Source organism: Lynx rufus, unplaced genomic scaffold (assembly GCF_022079265.1).
Source record: "Lynx rufus isolate CCGP_SWC_20201006 ecotype Redwood Valley unplaced genomic scaffold, mLynRuf1.p SCAF_24, whole genome shotgun sequence".
Taxonomy (NCBI): domain Eukaryota; kingdom Metazoa; phylum Chordata; class Mammalia; order Carnivora; family Felidae; genus Lynx; species Lynx rufus.
Window position 1 is genome coordinate 5,398,803 of NW_025814839.1, and position 19,546 is coordinate 5,418,348.

Here is a 19,546-nt window from a genome sequence, read left to right on the forward strand (position 1 = left end):
GGCCGCCGGAGGCGCTGGGCTCTCCTGCCTGGCCCTAAGTCGCCCTGTCCCTTCTGACCCTCCTCCCCAGCCTGGGCCTCACCCTGCTCATCTTCTACTACTCCTTCGCCATCGTGGGCATGGAATTCTTCTGCGGCATTCTCTACCCCAACTGCTGCAAGTGAGTACTCGGCGGGGCCCGGCCCTGCCCGCCCCCCAGGGAGCCTGTGTCTCTGCCGGGGCGGGGGGGGGGGGGGAGGGCCCGAGCCAGCCCCACTGAGCAGGTCGCCCCCAGCTCAGGGGCCTCGGGCACACCTCTCCCAGCCGCGACACGCTTTCAAGGCCTGGGAATCCCTTGGCCTTGCTTTCACTGGCTCAGTTCAGCGCAGTAGCTAAGCGAGGGACCTGGGATCAGAGAGGGCTGTCTCTGAAGCAGTGACATCTGAGCAGGTGTCCCTGTCCCCAAGCAGGCCTCTGTCACCTCGCCCTTGGGGCTGAGGCGGTCTTCAGGCTGCCGCAGAACCAGGAGCGGCCTGGGGCTTGGGGCCCGAGTCCCGTGGCTTCCTCCCACTTGTCTGGGGGCGGGGGGGGGCTGGGCAGACACATCATCTCCGGTGGCCTGTTGGCATGAGACAAGTGGACACCCGCAGGAAGGCCTCTGGGGACAGGGGTGGAGCGCACAGCCTCCACGACCTCTCCCTTTCTGCAAGCCACCACATTGAAAGCATTAACTCTGGATTCGCAGTGTTCTCTTTAAAATCTGGCCCGGGAGGCCTCAAGCACAAACTCCTTCCTGAGACGCTGGTAGCCCTTCCGAGCGTCAGGCTGAGCCCAGAACCAGAGGCCGATAGCAGGGGGCCCAAACTTTTTTTTTTTTTTTTAATGTTTTTGTTTAGTTTTGAGACAGAGACAGAGCATGAGCAGGGGAGGGGCAGAGAGACAGGGAGACACAGAATGCGAAGCAGGCTCCAGGCTCCGAACTGTCAGTGCAGAGCCCGATGGGGGGCTTGAACCCACGGACCGTGAGATCGTGACCTGAGTGAGCCAGAGTCGGACGCTCAACCGACTGAGCCACCCAGGCACCCCGGCGCCCCAAACTTTATGGTGCCCCCGTCACCAGGGCACTGCCTGCTGAACAAGTTCCCTGGGGGCCCCGGGACCAGAGGCGTAGAATTTCTGGCATGAATGTTAACAGATCAGCCTTGAAGGACCGGAAGGAAGGCAGAGAATAAGCTCTCAGACAGGGACGACCTTTCGGAGCACTCCAGCCAGGCGAGGAGCTCCCGCTCCGTGCGCACTACCCCGCACACAGGCTCTAGAGCAGATCCCAGCCTGGGGAGAACCCTTCCCAGCTTCTCCCTCCGGTAGCTGGGAGGGAGAAGGCTGCTGGTAGCAGAGAAATGCCAAGTGGACACAGAAAAGCAGGGGGCAGGCCTAGGGGCTCCCACCAGCACCCAACAGGCGAGAGGAGCCCAGGGCTTCCCTTGAGCCAGGAACATGGGCGAGGATGCGGGGGGCTGGGCCGGGACAGATGCTCCCTGCCCGGACCTTGGACTTTTGTCCTCTGTCGAGGTGGCCCATTTCCCTGTGACTTTCCCTCTGCTTCCCTGGCCAGTACCAGCACAGTGGCCGACGCCTACCGCTGGCTCAATCACACCGTGGGCAACGGGACTGTTGTGGACGAAGGCTACTATTATCTCAATAACTTTGACAACATCCTGAACAGCTTCGGTGAGTGTAGGGGCCCCGAGCAGGACAGTCCCCGGGGCACACCGCCTCTGTCACCGCAGGCCCCAGACACGGCGGAGCAGAGCTGTCTGAGGCCTCCCCTCCCCCAGCCGTTTGCCACACTCTCCCGAGTCCCCTCGAGCCTCAGTGGAGCCTGTCGTTTGCCCGGTCCCAGGGGTGCGGTCCAGGCCAGACGCGAGCCCTCACTCACCGCCAGGTCTCACTCCTGGGAGCAGAAGAGCCCCGCGCTTTGCCGGAAGGGGTACAGCCCGATGCTGGGGACCCCACCCCCCGTCACAACCCCACACCGCAGGGTGGGGCGCAGCCACACCAACCTGCCACGGTGCCTGCACTGACCCAGGCTCAGGCCCACACAGCTCTGCTCCTGCAGAGCTCTGCTCCGTGGAGAGGCCGGGGCAGGAGCAGGGCATAGGTCAAGAGGAAGGGGAGCCCCTCGGGGCATCCCAGATCTCTACCGAGCAAGGTCTGCCTGCTGTTTCCCCGCCATCCACCCCCAGCCCTGGTTGGTCACAGGCAGCTGAGGCAGGAGGCACGCCCTTTTGGGGACAGGCCAAGTTTGCCGCGCTTCCTGTGGGGTGGGAGTCGGGGGGTGGGGGGTGGCGCTCACTTCTGGAACTCACAGCCCAAGCTGGCAGGTGGGATGCCATCAGTTAGGTGCACGGTACCCAGGAGAGGCGGAGACAGGCCACCTGAGACGGACTTTGAAAAAGCGAGCCTGATCAAAACACTCCTCCTCCTCCCTTCCCTTTGGCAGTGACCTTGTTCGAGCTCACAGTTGTCAACAACTGGTACATCATCATGGTAAGGACCTCGGTCAGCTCCTGGGGGGGCGTCTTCCCACCAGCCTCTGAGACCACCTGTGGTCTTGCCCGGCCCTGGATGGGATGCGTCGCTCTTGTGTTCCCCGATGGGGTCCTGGGTCACACAGGGTTGGGGTTCTGCCGAGAGCCCACTGTCGGGGCTGGGCCCCAGGAGCCGCCCCTCTGCATCTGCTAGACATGGGTTCCATCCCTGCCCCCCGTACAGCCCCTGGCGGCCAGGAGATGCCCATTAGCCTGTGGGTTTCCGTCCTCCCCCCACTGTGGCCGGGGCTCTTCGGCCAAGGGGTGGTGTGGCAAGGGTGGTTGGCTTTTGTTTCCCATTCCCTAAACCCTTCCGAGTGCCACTGCCTCTTAGAGCACAGACCGCCCGCGTTAGTCTTGAACCCCGCGGTCCTGGGGAGCATCCGGGCCTCATGCAGCACAGAGGAGTTCTGAGACCCGGGCAGTGAGGTCCCCCTCCTGTGTCTCCCACAACCCAAGGCCAATCAGGCAGGGTCTGTGTAGAGCCGGCCATGTGGGGGACCACGGAGGGGCCCGGGTACACGGCGACCCGGCCCCACCCAGGCGCCTGCTCACTGGCTGCCTCCCTGTGTCCCCAGGAAGGTGTCACCTCTCAGACCTCCCACTGGAGCCGCCTGTACTTCATGACTTTCTACATCGTGACCATGGTAGGTCCCCGGCCCCAGCACGCCCTTCGCCCCTCGCCCTTCACTTCTGAGTCTCCGGCTGCCCCTGCAGGGTGGTGGCAGCCCGGGGAGGAGGGGCCCGGCCGGGCAACGGGCATCGACGGGCTCTGCTGAGTGCAGGCCCCACAGCAGCTCACGCCCCCTGCCCCCCGCCAGGTGGTGATGACGATCATCGTTGCCTTCATCCTCGAGGCCTTCGTCTTCCGAATGAACTACAGCCGCAAGAACCAGGACTCGGAAGGTCTGTGCGGGCAGCTGCGGCCCACGCGTCCCCCGCTGCCCACCCGGCTGGCTGCCCCACTGTCCGCGTCTTGGCTGTCCTCTTCGGCTGCTTGTCCAGGCCTCTGGCAGCTCAGCTGATACCTGTCTGGCTGACCTGTGACATCCCTCATTCACGCTGATTTTCACGCACGTCACCACCGAAGAACGCCCTCGATCTCATTTTTAGAATAAAAACGTTACGTGTCTGAGATTAGAAAAATCACCCAGCAGGGACAGGCTTCCTGCGAGCACAGCCGCCCTCTGCCCCGCCTCCCTGCGCCTCCCAGACACTCGTCACCCTCTTTGTCATCACCTGCGTCCACAGTGTCGTTCTAGACTTGAGGGGCGTAAATGTCGCGCCGGTGGCTCCTCCTGCAGCTTCGGTGCTCGCAGCCCTGATCACCGGCTCGCCTGTTCCAGGGTGCAGGGCTGACGCGTACTGATCATTCTTGCCCCGTCCTCCAGAGCCACCACATACCGATTACTCGTCTCCAAATCGCTGTCCCCTCAGGCCACGGGATCATTTGCTGTTTGCCCAGACTCCCTGCCATAACCTCTGTCCCCTAGAAGCTGCTGGCCCAACCAGCCGTCCTGCCAGCCGCAGCAAAGGGAAGGGAAGGGGCAGGACGAGAGTGCCACGCGGCAGGGGGTGGGGGGTGCGGTTTCGCTCAGAGAGGGAACCTCGGGACCCCCCCCCCCCCGGGGCAGCAGGGAGGATGGCTGAAGTGGACCAAGGCAGACCGGGGGCTCTGAGCCCCAGGCTCCTTCCCAGCGCCGGCTCCCCTCCCACAGTTGACGGAGGCATCACCCTGGAGACGGAGATCTCCAAAGAGGAGCTGGTCGCCGTCCTGGAGCTCTACCGGGAGGTGCGAGGAGCCACCTCGGACGTCAGCCGGCTGCTGAAGGTCCTCTCTCAGATGGAGAGACACGAGGTGAGGAGCCTCAGGGCCGCTTCCAGCGGAGGGGGCGGGTTTGAGCTTCGCGTAGGCCCTCCCCCACCGTGCTCCCCTCCGGCCAGCTCGGGCAGTCCCTAAGCCTCCGCCCTTCTTTAGCAAAACTCCGTGGTGTTTCTGGGACGGAGATCGAGGACCAAAAGTGACCTGAGCCTAAAGATGTACCAAGAGGAGATTCAGGTAGGAGCGCCCCTGCCCACGCTGCCTCGGCCCTCGCCCCGGCCGGCTCCTGCCTGGGGGTGGGCCTCCCGGCTGCCGGGCGGGGCCGCCCTCCCAGCCCCGTCCCCCCGAGTGTGGAGCGGCGCTGGCTAAGGGGGGGGATCGGGGCCGTCCGTCGGGGCCGCCGCCAGTGGTGTCTGGGACTCAGGGCCGGGCGGGATGTGGGCTCAACCGCGAACCCTCAGTCCTCCCCCAGCACAAGCAGCCGTGGTGTGCTGTTTCCCTACGGCACGGCCACCAGGACGTCACCTCCCTTCCTCGCTCTGAGCCAGAACCGCAGGTGCAGCGTGTCCCGCAGGAGACAGATGGGCACGAGGGGGTGCGGGGGCCGTGCTGCGCAGGCCAGGGCGCCTCTCCTCAGGTCCATCTGGTTCTGCCGTGTCCTTGGGTCTCTTGGCTCTTTTGGCTGTTTGGGTTTTTGTTTTTTGGTTTTTTTGGTAATGTTTATCTATTTTGAGAGAGAGAGAGAGTGAGCACAAGCAGGGGAGGGGCAGAGAGTGAGAATCCCAAGCAGAACTCAGCACAGAACCGGACGCGAGGCTCGAACCCACAAACCACGAGATCATGACCTAGCTGAAATCAAGTATTGGATGCTTAGTTGACTGAGCCACCCACGTGCCCGTTTGGGGTCTTATTTTTGTTCTCATTTAAGAGAAGGGAGAAGTTTTATATATATATATAAAGCCTTCTGTTCGGTCTCCGGGGCCCAGGGCTCGGGGGAGGGTCTCCCGTGCCGCTTGCGTGACGGTGCCGTTGCTGGCATTCCGGCGGCTGAAAATCCTGTTTTCACTGGGACGGTGATGACCAGTGTCCACGCCCAAAAGGCAGGGAGGCTGCAGTCCCCAGAGCTGAGTCACGCGCTCTCTGTGAAAACGCCAGGGGCAAACAGACACGTGGCGGCTCAGGAAGCAGGAGTCACGGGGGCGCGAAACCAGCAGGGGCTTTGGCTTCGTGAAACCCGGGGGGAGAGTGCCGGTCCGTTCCCGCCTGTGGAAGGGGGGCCATCTCCGGCCCAAAGCAGAGGAGACGGCTTCACGGGGGCACGCGCTCAGCTGCAGGCCTTGTCCTTTGTCCTCTGCCCGTCCGTCCACTCCCAGCCTCAGTCCCCCCCCCCCCCCGTTCAGTCCTGGGCCACAGAAGAAGCCCATCTCAGTCTTTTTTTAAGCCGTCAAGTTCTGTGGTTCAGACTCTTTAAAAACGTTAAGGGAGGTTTTTTAATTCCTCGATACCTGAATACCCATCCCTGCAAACCGTGGGTGACGTGACAACGGTCTTAGGCAGGTGGCATTTTTTTTTTTTTTCCAAAATGCTTTCACAGCCTTATTGGAGGGCACGCAGGCAACGTGGGAGTTAGGGGAGGTGCTTCACCCAGTTCATCTGGCTTTTCTGCAACTTCTGAGCCTCGCTTTTCTCAGGTGTTTCACGAGGACACCGTTCCTGCCAAGCCCAAAAGGGGCGACAGCGGGGAATCCCTTTGTGAAGGACAAGAGATTGGGTTCACAGAGGATGATTACTAAGTGCCTGGGCTTCTCTTAAAGAGTTGATATGTGCCAAGGAGAATGTTTCCAAGGAGGTGTGCAAGCCTGTAATTAATAAGGGAAAGATTTCTTTCTTTCTTTGTTTTGAGAGGGAGGGAGAGAGAGAATCCCAAGCAGGCTCCACACCATCCACGCAGAGCCCAACGCGGGGCTCGAACTCGTGAACTGTGAGATCACGACCTGAGCTGAAATCGAGAGTCGGGCGCTAAACCGACTGAGCCACCCAGGCGCCTCAATAGGGAAAGATTTCACTGTAATTTTTCTGTTTGGGCCATATTCCGGATTCCCAGTAGGTCCAGGGCTCAGGGGACCCTGCGGTCACTGTTGGGTGACTTGCAGCCCCTCCCCCTCCGTCCTGAGGCCCCTGTTGCCCACTGTGTGCCGGGGTGTGTGTGTGGGGGGGAGGGGGCGCAGGGCTGGCGGGGAGGAGTGCAGCCGGCTCAGCGCCCTGTCTGCGCTCTGCTCTAGGAGTGGTTCGAGGAACATGCCCGTAAGCAAGAGGAACAGCGGCGACAGCTCAGCGGCAGCCGCCAGGCCCCCTCCACCTCGCAGCTCCCAGGCAGCCGCCAGCGCTCCCAGACCATCACCTAACCCCAGCCTGCGGCAGCCATCCCTTCTATGCAATAACACAATAGTATTATTTTACTACGATGTATTGAAGAAAAAAAAAAAAAAGGTGTGTGTGTGCGCGCGTGCACACACACACGCACACACACACACCCATATATATGCACATATTTATATATAGGAAGAGAAAAAGACAAGACGGGGTTTGCTGTGCAACCACCTTGCCCTGTCTTCCTTAACCCCAGAAGTCACTTTGGTTTGGGGGGCGGTCAGGCCACCGTGAGCTCTTCCTAATGTGGAAAGTTCCAGAAGGCCTCTTCAGAAGAAGAGCACTTGGATAGATCCTGCCGATCTCTGCAGGGCTCGCCTTCAAAGTGGGCCAGCCCCTCCCCAGGCCAGAGCCAGACCGTCTTCCCGATGCTGCTCTCACACTCACGTCCCAGCTGACAGCTTCCCCAGTAACTTTCCCTGTGGCCCGCGTCACGGGGTTTCTGTGCCCTGCTTTAGGGACAAAACCACTTAGGATGGAAAGAACCTACATCCTCGGGGTTAGTATTTCTATATATATGATAATGTAATAGAACATTCCTTTGGGGGAGCAGTGCCTAGGTCCTAATGGAAAGAGTAATCAAGGGGTGTGATTATACCCGTGTGGTCAGATCCCAATTAGCCGGCGCTGGGCAGCGCGAGATTGTGCGAATTTCACATCCTGGCTCTGTAAGCCTTCTCTCCCACATCCCACGCTTCCTTCGGTTTAACCCTTGTTGCTGCAAATCGTGACATGGCCTCCTTGAGAACCTCGGCCCAGCGGGAGGAGGAAAGCGAGAAGAGGCCAGGCTGACGGCTACCACCCCGGACCAGTTCCCGAGATGGGCTTTCTCCACCAAGTCCCTTTTCCTTGCGATCGTCTTGTTCAAGCAGAGACACATCTTGGGTAACACGGGATTCTGCTAAAGACAGCGGCAGCCCCTTCACATCGTGCATTAGGTTCTGCTGCTGGGAAGGGGCCTACTGGGACATCCACAGCAGCCCTGTGGCTGGGCCCCTGCCAGTCCACGTGGACCGCTCCCCCCGCGCCTTGAGCAGTCACCTCCGTGGACTCGACCGAGGCCAGAACGGGGGCGGGGCGGGGGTGGGTGGGTGGTGCACAAGTAGGTCGGGTTGAGCTCTCGGTTAACCGAGCTCCCCCGTGTCTCGTGGGAGTGCTCGCTGAGGTCGGCATGGCTGGGGCAGGGCCGGTGCTCGAATCCAGAGAAGGCAGTTGGGGGGCCGCTTCAGTGGGCGCGGCAGAAGCGGGGTCAGAGCACAGGGAGCTCCAAGGTCAGCTCTCCTGGGCTGCCGACCCAGCCTGGGCTTCCTGCCCCTCCCCCGGCTTCCCAGCTGCCTCCACTGCCTTCCAGAACTTAGCAAGGTGGGTGGGCAGAAGGTCCTCGGCCTGATCCCAGGGGTGCCATGCTGGCTCGCCCCCTTCCCGCCAGTCTCTCCCCGGCCATCTGCAAGGCCAAGCCTTCTCGGGCGGCCCTGATGACGCTGCACAGCTGTGCCCCTCCCGGGGGGGTGGCTTTGTTTTTAAAGCACAGCCCTTTGGGGAAACAATGAACCAGTGAGACCTCCATGGGGCATCAGGAGACTGGCATCGTCCTCTCCGGCTCTGGAGGGCCACCAGCCAATCCAGGCAGCCCTGCACCAGGCTGTAACCCTCTGCCCTCTCCAGAGAAGGAACTTTATTTATTTGCACAATTGGGTGCCTTTTAGCATTTGTGTATTGAAATGGGTATTTTGGAAGGAGTCGAGGGACAGCTTACAAAGGAGGATAGGTCCCCTGCCCTCAGTGCCTGGGCCTCATTCTAGTCCCTTCCCCCCGGGAACCGGGGAGGGGCCCCAGGGTCGTTGAGGCCCCCGGTGTGGGGGATGGGATGGATGCCGCGGGCCAGACTCCCGTTGGTAGTGGGCGCCCTTGTCATTGAGGCTAAGGACGGCTGGCCCCTGGGGGTCACCCAGGACTGTGAGCCCTGAGGGACCTGGGACATCACCCAGCTCACATGCCCTCACCTCCCACGTCACAGCTGAATGAAACCGAGGTCCGCCTCGCCAACCCGCCCTGGGCCCCGCAACCTGCCAGCAGCCGCGATGGCACTGTGCCCCGCCCCGCTTTGGGGGGACGCCATCTGGTCCCTCCTTGCTTCCCTCCCCCCACCCAGCCTTACTCCACACCATGTGACAATCATTTTGTATGGATAGCGGGAGCGACGCTGCAAGGTTTTGTACGTCGGTGTTTTGTTACCTAGAGAACCCACCGTGTCTCCGGATTTCTGGCACATTAATAAAGGCCTCTGCTTTGTAAACGTGGCTGCCGCCTCGTGACTTCCGTCAGGTGCCGTCCCGTGGCTTCCCGTATTGTGGGGAAAGGGGGGTGGGGGGGCTCGTCCATGGTTGCCCCTGACCGCCCACCCCAGCCCCACCCCTGGACGTGCCACAGATCCATCAGGCCCAAGAGCCTTTGGCCCTGGAACCAGCCGCTCGTCACCTGGCCCAGGGAAGGAAGAACCGGTAAGAGCTGGGTGTATCCCTTTCTGTACACTTGAAATATTTAATGACTTTTTCACTGGAAAAAAGACAGTTGGACCCCTTTGCCACCGCCGGCATAAGGCGGCCGGGCAAACTGAGAACGTAGGTGCTCCTTGGAAAGTCAGGTCAGCGGCGGACAGCGGGAAGGCACTGGGGAGCACTCATTCTGTCCCCGGAGCTTTCGGGCATTGTGACCCCGGCCCGGGGCTCCCCCTGAGGTAGGCACAGGGCCACGGTCAACGGACTCCTGTTTCACAGCTGGGGAAACCCAAGCTCAGGGCACAGAGGCGCTTGCGACAGTCGGCAGACGGTCCCGGAGGTAGAGTCGAGGGCTGTGCCGTCCAGGACGGTGGCCGCTGAGGGGGCCAGAGCCACGTGCTGCTAGTTTGGGGCCACTGAGCCATACGTATGGTACCACGAATTTCCCCCCGTTTGCTTTGGCTTTTATTAACGTGGCGACTGGAAATCTCAAAGGCAGGCAGGTGTCTCCTATTCCATTTCTGTCGGACGGTGCAGCTCTAGAACTCAGCCCCGACGGCCCGAGGCCCGTGGTGTTGTGCCCGCCCTCTGAGTCACTCTGGCTAAGCCCGGGCTTGGCAGCGGTCTGAGTGAGCCCTGAGAAGATGCGGGAAGGCAGCAGAGCGTGACTCCAGGCCCCGGACACGCCCGTGGTCTTCCAGTAACAGCTTGGAAGGCACTCCGTCATCCCCTTCACCCCCAACCCCAGCCTCCGAGAGGCTCCGCCGATCATCCAAGGACGTGTGCCTTCTGTCTGCAACTCTGTCCACAGCGAGGCCCGGTCTCCGACGTCGGGAAACAAGGCTTAGCTGGTCGCCCCGCCCAGGGCGGCGGCCGGGAACCTCCAGCCCCATTCACGGGCCCCCCCGGGGTCCGACTTCCATCTTTCTGCCTGCAGTGACACCTCCCGGCCACCAGGCGGCGCCGGCCACGCGGCGTCACTCACACGCTTTTCAGGTGAATCACCCCAAATTCGGTAAGCAGGGCCACCACGAGGAAGCTCACGTAGAAGAGGAGCAGGCAGAAGCCGTAGACTTTGTTCAGCTGGAAGCACTGCAGTGGGACCGAGACCAGGGAGCAGACGAGGCTGAGGCCCAGGGCGCCCGCCAAGACCCACACCAGCAGTCCGTCTGGCTCCAGCTGTGGGGGGATAGGGGGGAGAGGCGGGGTCACCGCGGCCACCAGTCCGTCACCCACCCCTCGCCAGGTGCGGGAGCTCTGGCCCCGTGGGATGGCACGCCCCGCCCTCAAGTTCCACGCTCTGAGCCACCTGCCTAACTGGTGGTCACTTGCCATGGTAACCCTAGAAAACTAACACGGTCTGTTACATACGCACATTCCGTGCAGGTGGTGGAAAGTTCTCCAGCGATACAGAAGAGCGAAAAGAAGTGAAATGACCCTCTCCCTGCTTCCCTGCCTCCTGGACTTAGCATTCACCTAACATCATCCGCGGGGGACTCAACAACTGGGTGCTGTGCTGGGTGTTTTCACCCACTCCACGTAGCCTCTCATCTGTGCGTCGGGGTAAGGACCTCCCCCGACCACCTGTGAGGGGAGCGTCTTCACCCCAAGGCACAGGCGAGGAAACAGTAATTGGTGCCAGAGCCCACGTCCACGTCCAAGCTCTTAACGACGACACCCTATCCTGCCTCCCCGCCCAGGGACGAACATGCACACACGCGTGTGTATCCACACACGGAGACCTGCACGTCCGTCCCGAAACCAGAAACGGAATCGTAGGCAAAGTAGTGCTTAAGAGCAGCTGCGTTTTCCACCCAACACCAGCCCTTGGCCATCCGTCCGTGATGCCTTCCATCCCTAAACTCCGCACAAAGGCAGTGGAATGCACACACACACACACACACACCCCACAAAGAGCAAGAGAAAGGAAGAAATCGGCCCCTTGGGGAGCCAACCCTAAATCCTCATTAACTGGAACTGCCCGGGAATGGATCATGAAAGAAACCTATTAAACCGTGAAGCGTCTAAACAAAATTTGCAGCCCGTGTTTACCTTTTAGAAAAGCAAACTTTCCAAGCAGTCAGTAGCTATTTGCTTGTGGGCGTGGCTACCTCGAGGCTGGCCCTGCCGCCAGCTAATTCCAGGCCCCCTGCCCGCAAGAGTCACCGCCAAGCAGAGCCCCTCAGGGAAAGCATGGGTGACGGTTCCCATTGATAACGCCGCCTTTCAGCCCCACGGCACCCCAGCTGCTCTCGCGTGGGGGGCCTGGGCGGTGGGTCCTTAAGAACAGAGATGCCCGAGGCACGATGCGAACTGGTGGCCGGGGCGGGGTCGAATCTGCCTCCCGCCGGCTTCCCGTTTGCCCTGAGCAACGTTTGAGACTCGAGAAAGTTCCCCTGGGAATCCTGATTTCTTCTCTAGAAAATGTGGACTATCTGGCCACATGAGGCCCACGTGAATCACCCACACGTTTTGGTTGCCTCCCTGGTCCTGGTAAGGGCCGACGTTTTCAACCTTGTTTGGAACAGGGTTTCTCAAGCCACCTGCCTTCATCCGTCCCCAGGGAGCTGCTTTTAAAACGCAGTTTCCAGCCCCCACCCGCTGGAACGCCTGCGACAGGAGGTCTCATGCACCCCTCGGGCATCCTTGAAGCGTTAAGAACCTCCACTCAGTGCGTCTCAGAACCTTCTCCAAATCTGCCAGGCTCCCTGCTGGGGCTGACTTAATCCTCCCTCCTGGCCTGTCCTCTGTGGGCAGTTTGGGCAAAGGGGTTCGGCCTGGCCCTTGCCTCACGCATGCTATCCAGGAAGCTTGTGGGGGCGCCATCTCACCCAGTTCCCAGGTGAGGAGACTGAGGCCCAGGGATGTGCTAACTCACCCAGAGTCACACGGCAGGAGACTTAAAGTGATTGCCCGGGACATAAATCCAAGGGCCTTCCTGACCCCCTGCTCCCACCACCTCCCCCCCCGACCCCCGCCGCAAGGCTATATCCTAATTACCCTGGGAACTTGCAAAGAATACATTTTTTTTCAACCCTGCATTCAGGCTATTTTAAAAATATTCTACACATTCTGACTTGTCACAAGTTCAGGTAACACCTCTCCCCAGCAAGCATATGCCGCTGAGACGGGAATGTTCTCGCACTGGGGGACAGGAGAAAGATGAGAGAGAAACTCCGATCTTGACCTCAGGGCCGTGAGTTCAAGTCCCGCGTGGGACTCCGCACTGGGTGTGAAGGCTGCTTAAAAAAAAAAAAAAAGGAAGAAAGAAAAATCCCAGAAGGGGCCCCTTGCACAGGGGTCCGGCCACTCACCTTGACCTCCGCGTGGCTCCTGGAGATCTGAAGCAGGCAGCCCAGCCCTACTCCCACCAGGATATCTGCGGCCGGGCTCAGGAAGTTTGCTGGAACAACGCCCCACAACCCCAACCCCACGCCCCTCGGCTTCCCTTGCGGTCTATGCACCCCCAGCCTCCCCAGCCCCTGAGGGGACCCTTTCCAGTTTTAGCCCCTTTTAATGTACATTTCTCACTCAAACTGCAAGGAGGAAATGAGTTTGCAGAAGTGCTTGGTCCCTGGTAAGCACTGGGCTTCCCTGCGGCTAGGGGAGGCGACCTGTGACGGAGCACGGGTCAAGGCCATCTACAGGTGTCGGTCAAGGGACGCCGCTCCGGGCAGGGCTCCTTCCTTCCCACCCCAACCTGAGGGCTCAGGAGAGGCCACAGCGAGAAAGCCAGGACCAGGTCTCAAAGGGCCACCCCCCGGAAGGCCCTGGCCGGCCAAGGAGTGACAAACGGCCAGTCCCCGCCCACGTTTGCTGGGCACACGTTATGTGCCGGGCACCGCCCTGGGTGCTTTACCCCGTCATCAGTCTCCACGCCAACCCATTCTGAATTTACAGACTGCTGAGGTTCGGAGAGTAAAGTAAGATGTGTGCAAAGCCCCGAGGTCACACGGCTGGCGAGTGGTGAGCCCTTTCTTCTCAGCCCCGGGGGGGGGGGGGGGGGGGGGCTCGTCCTTGTCTTTCCTGCACAGACCGGGGCGTGGTGAGTTACAGCCCCCAGGCCAAGCGGCCTGCAGGCCGCTGTTATAAATAAAGTTTTATTGGGACAGAGCCACACCCATTCATTTCCGTGTTGCCGATGGCTGTTTCCACACGACCACAGCAGAGTCAGGTGGTGGCAAAAGAGGTTGGCAGGGCCCACAAAGTCTAAACTATTTACTCTCCGGCCCTTTAAGAAAATGCTGGCCACCCCCTAACATCTACAGACCACGATGTCCATAAGAAGGAGGAAGAGGGTCTTCCAAAGGGCCCGCATAAGCTCGGCATGGGGGCGTCTACGAAAAAGAGTATCTGCCGTCCACTGGGGGCTCACCAGGCACCAAGCATTTCTGTCACCTCATTCAATCCTTACAACAGCCCTTCTGAGGTCAGTCCTCTCAGCACGCCCATTTTACAGATGAGGAAACTAAGGCTCGGGCAGCTACGCCACCTGCCCAGGGGGTACAGCAAGGGCCAATCGCAGGGGTGGGGCGCCGAGCACGCCCATGGCCCTCGGAGGCTGGGCCACCAGAGCCGAGGGGAGGGCGGCCCCATGAAGGATACTCAAGATGATGCCGCCGAAACAGGCTGCGAAGGCCATCCGCGGGTAGCCCTGGCGGGCCAGCGTGAAATCTGAGAAGGCGTCTGCATGGAAACGAGAGACCCCCTTGAGGGGCGGGGAGTGGCTCCCCCTGGCCCTCTGGTCATTCGCTCCCTAATTCTTAACCACAGTCGTTCGGTCAACAAACACCCACGAATGCCCATCTGGGCCTTGTGGTAGCTGGCTGGGCCCTCGGCCACGGCCTCCCACGACATGATTCCCTCCTTCATTCTTTCTGTCCCATTCCCTCCCACCCGGGGTGTGACATGCCATTACGGCCAGCACACATAGCACCTTTATGCAAATTAGAAAAAGGTACCCTGAAAGGTGAGTGGAAGGAGATGTGGATTTTAGCCCCCCTGACTCCTTGTCTGAATGCTCTTGTGCAGTGCACAACCTGGCCAACCCTACCCGGCGGCAGCAGTTAGAGAAGGGTATATGGGTGCGTGTGTGAATGCCCGCGTAGGTGGTGTACCCCACGTACACGTTCAGCGTGGTTGGCTGTAACGGGGAGCCCCATGTCTACACATCGGACAAGGGGGAAGAGGCGAGGGCTTCTACAGTCTCCTGGCCCAGATACGGTCCAGGCCATCTCACCCCTATGACCAGTTATGGTCACTCCAGAGCAACAGTGGGCCCGAGCACATGCCCACAGGCACTCTGGCCAGGGGAGCAAAGGACAGTGAAATGCCGGCACTCATCCCAGAAGCCCACCCGGCCCTGCGTCACCTCCGATGCTGTTCCCCCAGGCCAGCAGCGTGAGCCCCAGGACGGTGTTGCTCAGCCGGAACACGACGCCCAGGGACCGCAAGATGTTCACCACCTCTGTGGCGGCTGCGTTGATCCACAGGGCGCTGGTCAGGAAGCCCAGGAAAGCAAAGAGCTGGGGAGGGAACGGTGCGCTGATGGCCCAAGGCCGGTCCCCAGCAGGGATACGGCCTCAGTTCCCCCATCAGTAAAATGGGATGATCACAGTACCTACCCCCTGAGATTGTCACGAGCATAAATGAGTTAACGGATTCAAAGCAGCGAGTGCTTGGCACACAGTAAGTGCTCAGTAAAATGCTAGCTCAGTGTTACTCTTTTGTCATAGCTCTCTTGGGCCAGAGGCCCATAGACGAAACTCCATCCCCATTAGCGGGGACTCCCCAGCGCACCCCACCTCCCTCCGGTGCCCAGCAGCTGCTACTCTGCTCCCGGCCTGCTCTAGACACGCCATATACACGGCTGCACGCAAACGTGGTCCTTTGTCACTGGTCTCATTCACTCCGCATCACGTCTTTCAAGGTACGCTCCCTGCTGGAGCTTGTGCCGATGCCTTAAAATCCGCAATTTTTAAAAATCGATAAATAGTAAAAAAAAAAAAAAAGAAAAAAAAAGAACATTTTAAGTGAACTCTTAAGAGTAAACTCTGGACATACTGCCTAAAAATTCCTCAGGGTGTTGCAGGGTGAAGAGAATGGGAAAAAAACCCACCCACGAACACCAGAAAATTCTATCCCTGGGACCTGGCTGTTGGAGACACAGGGGTTTCCTGCAGCAGGAAAGAGTCTGGCAATCCCTCGAAAAGTGACCCCACCGTTTCGCCTAGGAATACACCCAAGAGAAACAAAACCCCCAGCCACGCGTTTTTACGCGAAAGTTCACAGCGGTGTTACTCGTAACATCCCCAAAGTAGAAAGAACGTCCGTCGCCATACGATGGATGGCACTGAGCCACGAAAAGGAGAGATTCACTAATCCCTGCTCATGCCCGGAACGACCTTGAAAACACGACGCAGAGTCACAAAAGACCACATACTGTGTACGTATGTGTCTACGAAAAGTCCAGAGCAGGCGAATCCATAGGCAACAGAAGCAGACTGGCAGTGGCCAGGGGTTGGGTGACAGGCGTGGGGTGTCTTTTTTGGTGTTGAAACGCTCCCCAACTGATAACGGTGATGGCTGCACAGCTCCATGAATATAATAATAACCACCGAATCCCATATTTTACAGGGGTCAGTTGCATCAGGATATGTGAATTACATCTCAATAAAATAAAGCTGCTCCAAAAAAGAGAAAGAAAAAAAGAACCTTCAACAGGTACAAAACTGTCCAAAGTGTGTGGGGCACCTGGGCGGCTCACTCAGGGGTCTGACTCTTGATTTCGGCTCACTGTTGGTGAGTTCAAGCCTCGTTGGGATTCTCTCTCTCTCCCCCTCTTCTCTCTGTGCCACCCCCCCCCACTCGTGCACTCTCTCTCTCTCTCAAAATAAACTTAAAAAAAAAAAACAAACCCGAAAGTCTCAAAAGTGGCTTTAAAGACCTGTCATCACGGAAAGTGATTACTGGCCTAACTGCCCCGGGGAGCACGAACACACATCTTTCTGGAAGATTCCAGTGTCCCCTCATCCCACCCCGGAGCACCGGAGATTCTTACCCAGTGAAACCTGGGAGGCTCACTGTTGGATGTGGCAAAAAAGGTCACCGCAGCCAGGGCTGTGCCCACAATCATCACCACGGCCCAGACAGGAAAGAGGCCACCGATCTCGTAGATGCCGTCTGCAGAGAGGCAAGAAAGGGACTTGGGACCACTGCTTCCGCGTGGCCGCGCCTCCTGGAGGGCACACGTCTTCCCCAGAGTGAGCGAGAGGGCTGGCGGAGAGACCCAGGGATAAAACTCACTTGCACTCCGTCGTCGGACACGCAACGTGCCCAGTGCTATCCCGGGCACCGCAAGGGGACAGAGAAATTAAAGACAGAGCCCCTGCCTCAAGCTAGTCATACCGGAAAGGCAGCAGGCCCGTGAAAGACAGACTCTCCCCAGCCCTCTCCCGTGAGACTAGGACGGGAGCGGCTCAGCCCGCTCCCCACCACCGTCCTCTCCCACGCCGTGGCAGACATCACTAGTCAACCATGATGCTGATGCTTCTTCAGACTAAGCTTCAGGGCAGCACCACCCCACTAAATGAGCCGTGCGCTCAAACCCGCCGCTTACCCACTGACCCTGGGGCCCCGCGTCCGCTCTCTCGACAAACCCGCTCCCCAAAGGAGCCCAGTGAGAGTTATGTGAGCTCTGGGGGCTTCGTAGCAAAACACGAAAAGGAGAAAGCCCCACCTACGGGCAGGCAGCACACTCTGGAATTCTCCGCACGTGACCCTTTTCACCACTCGAAGGCAGTGGAGGGTTTGGCGACCCAGACTCTCCTCCTGTTCTTTTTCAGTCTAGCTCGAAGGGCCCTCCAGCGTCAGCTGGCGACAGAATTACACGAGGGAGCTGATACACAGAATCGTGTCCCCAGCATACTGTGCCGGAATCTCAGGAGGCGATTCTGACAGAACGTGGTCTGGGCTTTGGAACCTGACGCCTGGGTCAGGGGCCCCTTCCTCTGTATTGGCTAAGCCTGTTCTAGGGGAATTTTAGGAGGTGGCTGGATGTGGGGTGGTCAGGAAGGGCTTCTTCGGGCGCCGAGGACATGAGTCATAAGCAGAGAGAGGGCACGAGGGCCACAGGAGGAGAGGGGAGAGCTGGACCGGGGAGGAACCAAGCAGGTGGTTGGTATAGCATGAGCAGAAGAGGCTGGGGAAGGCGGCGGGCTTGAATGATGGCCAGCGGGGGTGGGGACTTGTACCAAGAGGCACTGGGGAGCCATGGAGGTCTTGGAGTGGAGAAGTGACCACCACATATGAAAAGTGGCCCTTCAGGAAGAGGGCTCTGGGGGTGGTCTAGAGAGGGAGGCTGGGAGACTCTGGCGACAGACACAACACCCCCTCCGGCAGGGAGCCGAGTCTGGGGGCCCCGCTATGCAGTGCTCAGCCCAGCAGGGGGGTCACAAACGCGTTAGCCTGAACCAGAATTTCCCCAGGATGGACCTGCTGTCACCGGATGGTGTCGGTACGTGGACAAGACGCTGTCGTGCCAGAATCACACCTCAGGCGAGGGATTCCTCCTTCAGAGAAAGTCTCCCTTGGTGCTAATGGGTCTGTGACGTCTCTGACACCTGCTGAACGCCCTCCGGAACAAAGGCCCCCGGCTCAGATGCTTAATTTTGGCTGTGCATTTACCTTGCATGTATCGGCAATGAAGCCAGTTTCCTACCGGTGCGGCTGATACAGTTTCCTTTGCGGTGAATGTAAGTTTAAGGACAGCTGATTCAAGAAAAATGTCAGATTTAACAGTACACAGAGGGAGAAAAATCAAGAAGATGGCTCATGAGTGACCGACGCCTCGGAACTACTCTTTCAAGAAGCCACAGAGATCATGAGAGCAAGGCCCCGGGAGACGAGACCCTCCCGCTCGGTAGGGAATGAAAGGCTGAGGGACGAGACGGCTGGCACCCCCAGGGGGCGCCCTTCTCGGCTCTGGGATCACACCTTGCCCTGCTGGACAGTCTCTGTGCCCCCTCCCCCCCCCGCACCCAAATCAGAGAGGAAACCCCCAGGGAACTTGGTAGCTGTCTCATGCTGACACCCGGCCATGCATTTGTCACCAGAGTCCCCCCCCACCTCCACGTGATGCCCAGGGGACAGAGGGATGGGCAGCACGTAATAGAAAGAAGCCTGCACAGCAGGAGTTGGGAGACACCTGATAACACTGGGCATTTCTTTAGCCACAGCAGGTCGGAAAAGGCGAGGGCAGCCTGGCACAGACGGGAGAAAACTCGAATTCCCCAGCCAGGTGCCCCAGCAGGCAACAGAGGGGACGGCCGTGATTCGGACAGCAGGCACCCCCCACCGGGGACGCCCTTCTGCCACCCAGGCAACTCTGCCTTCAAAAACGTGGCCCGGAATGGGGGGCGGGGGGAGGGGGGCCGGCCCAGGACCATACTCACAGGCGCCCGACTGCAGGGTCAGGGCCAAGACCAGCGGGCTGATCACCAGGTGCAGGCAGTTGAGGGGCCGTTTCCAGTTGCCATCGTCCTTGTCGGGGTCCACAACTGGGACGGTGAGCAGCAGCAGGAACTCCACGGGCAGCTGTCAAGTGGGCGAAGGCAGACGGAGGTCACGAGGGAGGCCCGCGTCCCAGCGGGCTGCGCGAAGGCTTGGGCAGGCCCAGGCTAAGTGCCTGTATTAGTCTCCCAAGTGCCGCTGGGACACCTTTGCCAGGACGGAGTGCCTTCCGGCAAGTTCTGGGGAACAGGCTCCTAAAATCAAGGTGTCGGCAGGGCCGCACCTCTTTCTGGAGGCTCTGTGGGAGAATTCGTTTCTTTGCCTTTTCCAGCATCCAAGGCCGCCCCGCATTCCTGGGCTTGCGGCCCCCACCCGGGTCACGCCAAGCTGTGCTTCCGTCATCACATCTCGTCCGACTCCGTCCCTGCCCCCCCGCCCCCCTCCTTCCCTGGAAAGAGCCTGGTGATGACACCAGGCCCACCTGGATAATCCAAGAAAATCTCTGCATCTCGACATCCTTAATCAACAGCTGCAAATCCCTTTTTCCATGAAGGTAACATGGGGGGCGGGGGGCCATTCTTCAGCTGACCACAGCACCTCGCCCGCTGATCCTGACGACAACCCCGTGCATAGGAACTAATCTTCTCCCACCTTCCAGACAAAGAAACTGAGGCTCAGAGAGGTTACGGAACTTCTCCAAAGACACACAGAAGGGT

The 19,546-nt window shown here is 59.6% G+C and overlaps 2 protein-coding genes across 10 annotated transcripts in view; one reads left to right on the forward strand and one right to left on the reverse strand.

Moving 5' to 3' along the window:
* Positions 1-9,118, forward strand: part of TPCN1 (two pore segment channel 1) — a 62,341-nt gene extending 53,223 nt beyond the window's left edge. For 3 of the 5 annotated variants that reach the window (XM_047088089.1, XM_047088091.1, XM_047088092.1), the window contains 8 exons: positions 71-160; positions 1,595-1,710; positions 2,483-2,529; positions 3,149-3,217; positions 3,392-3,476; positions 4,289-4,428; positions 4,549-4,629; positions 6,675-9,118. In XM_047088089.1, coding sequence (XP_046944045.1) covers positions 71-160; positions 1,595-1,710; positions 2,483-2,529; positions 3,149-3,217; positions 3,392-3,476; positions 4,289-4,428; positions 4,549-4,629; positions 6,675-6,797 — 751 coding nt within the window. In that variant the 3' untranslated portion in view covers positions 6,798-9,118. Of the gene's footprint in view, positions 1-70; positions 161-1,594; positions 1,711-1,882; positions 1,970-2,482; positions 2,530-3,148; positions 3,218-3,391; positions 3,477-4,288; positions 4,429-4,548; positions 4,630-6,674 lie in introns of all 5 variants that reach the window. The other 2 variants (XM_047088088.1, XM_047088090.1) reach the window with 1 other exon arrangement.
* The window catches only part of SLC8B1 (solute carrier family 8 member B1), a 36,217-nt gene that overhangs the window by 3,730 nt on the left and 12,941 nt on the right, over positions 1-19,546 (reverse strand). Inside the window, exons 12-17 of one of the 5 annotated variants that reach the window (XM_047088093.1) lie at positions 18,773-18,914; positions 16,381-16,502; positions 14,692-14,845; positions 13,926-14,006; positions 12,635-12,699; positions 3,677-5,116 (exon numbers count right to left, since the gene is read on the reverse strand). In XM_047088093.1, the coding sequence (XP_046944049.1) occupies positions 4,892-5,116; positions 12,635-12,699; positions 13,926-14,006; positions 14,692-14,845; positions 16,381-16,502; positions 18,773-18,914 (789 nt within the window). In that variant the 3' untranslated portion in view covers positions 3,677-4,891. Of the gene's footprint in view, positions 1-3,676; positions 5,117-9,339; positions 10,500-12,634; positions 12,700-13,925; positions 14,007-14,691; positions 14,846-16,380; positions 16,503-18,772; positions 18,915-19,546 lie in introns of those variants that run through there. The other 4 variants (XM_047088094.1, XM_047088095.1, XM_047088096.1 and 1 more) reach the window with 4 other exon arrangements.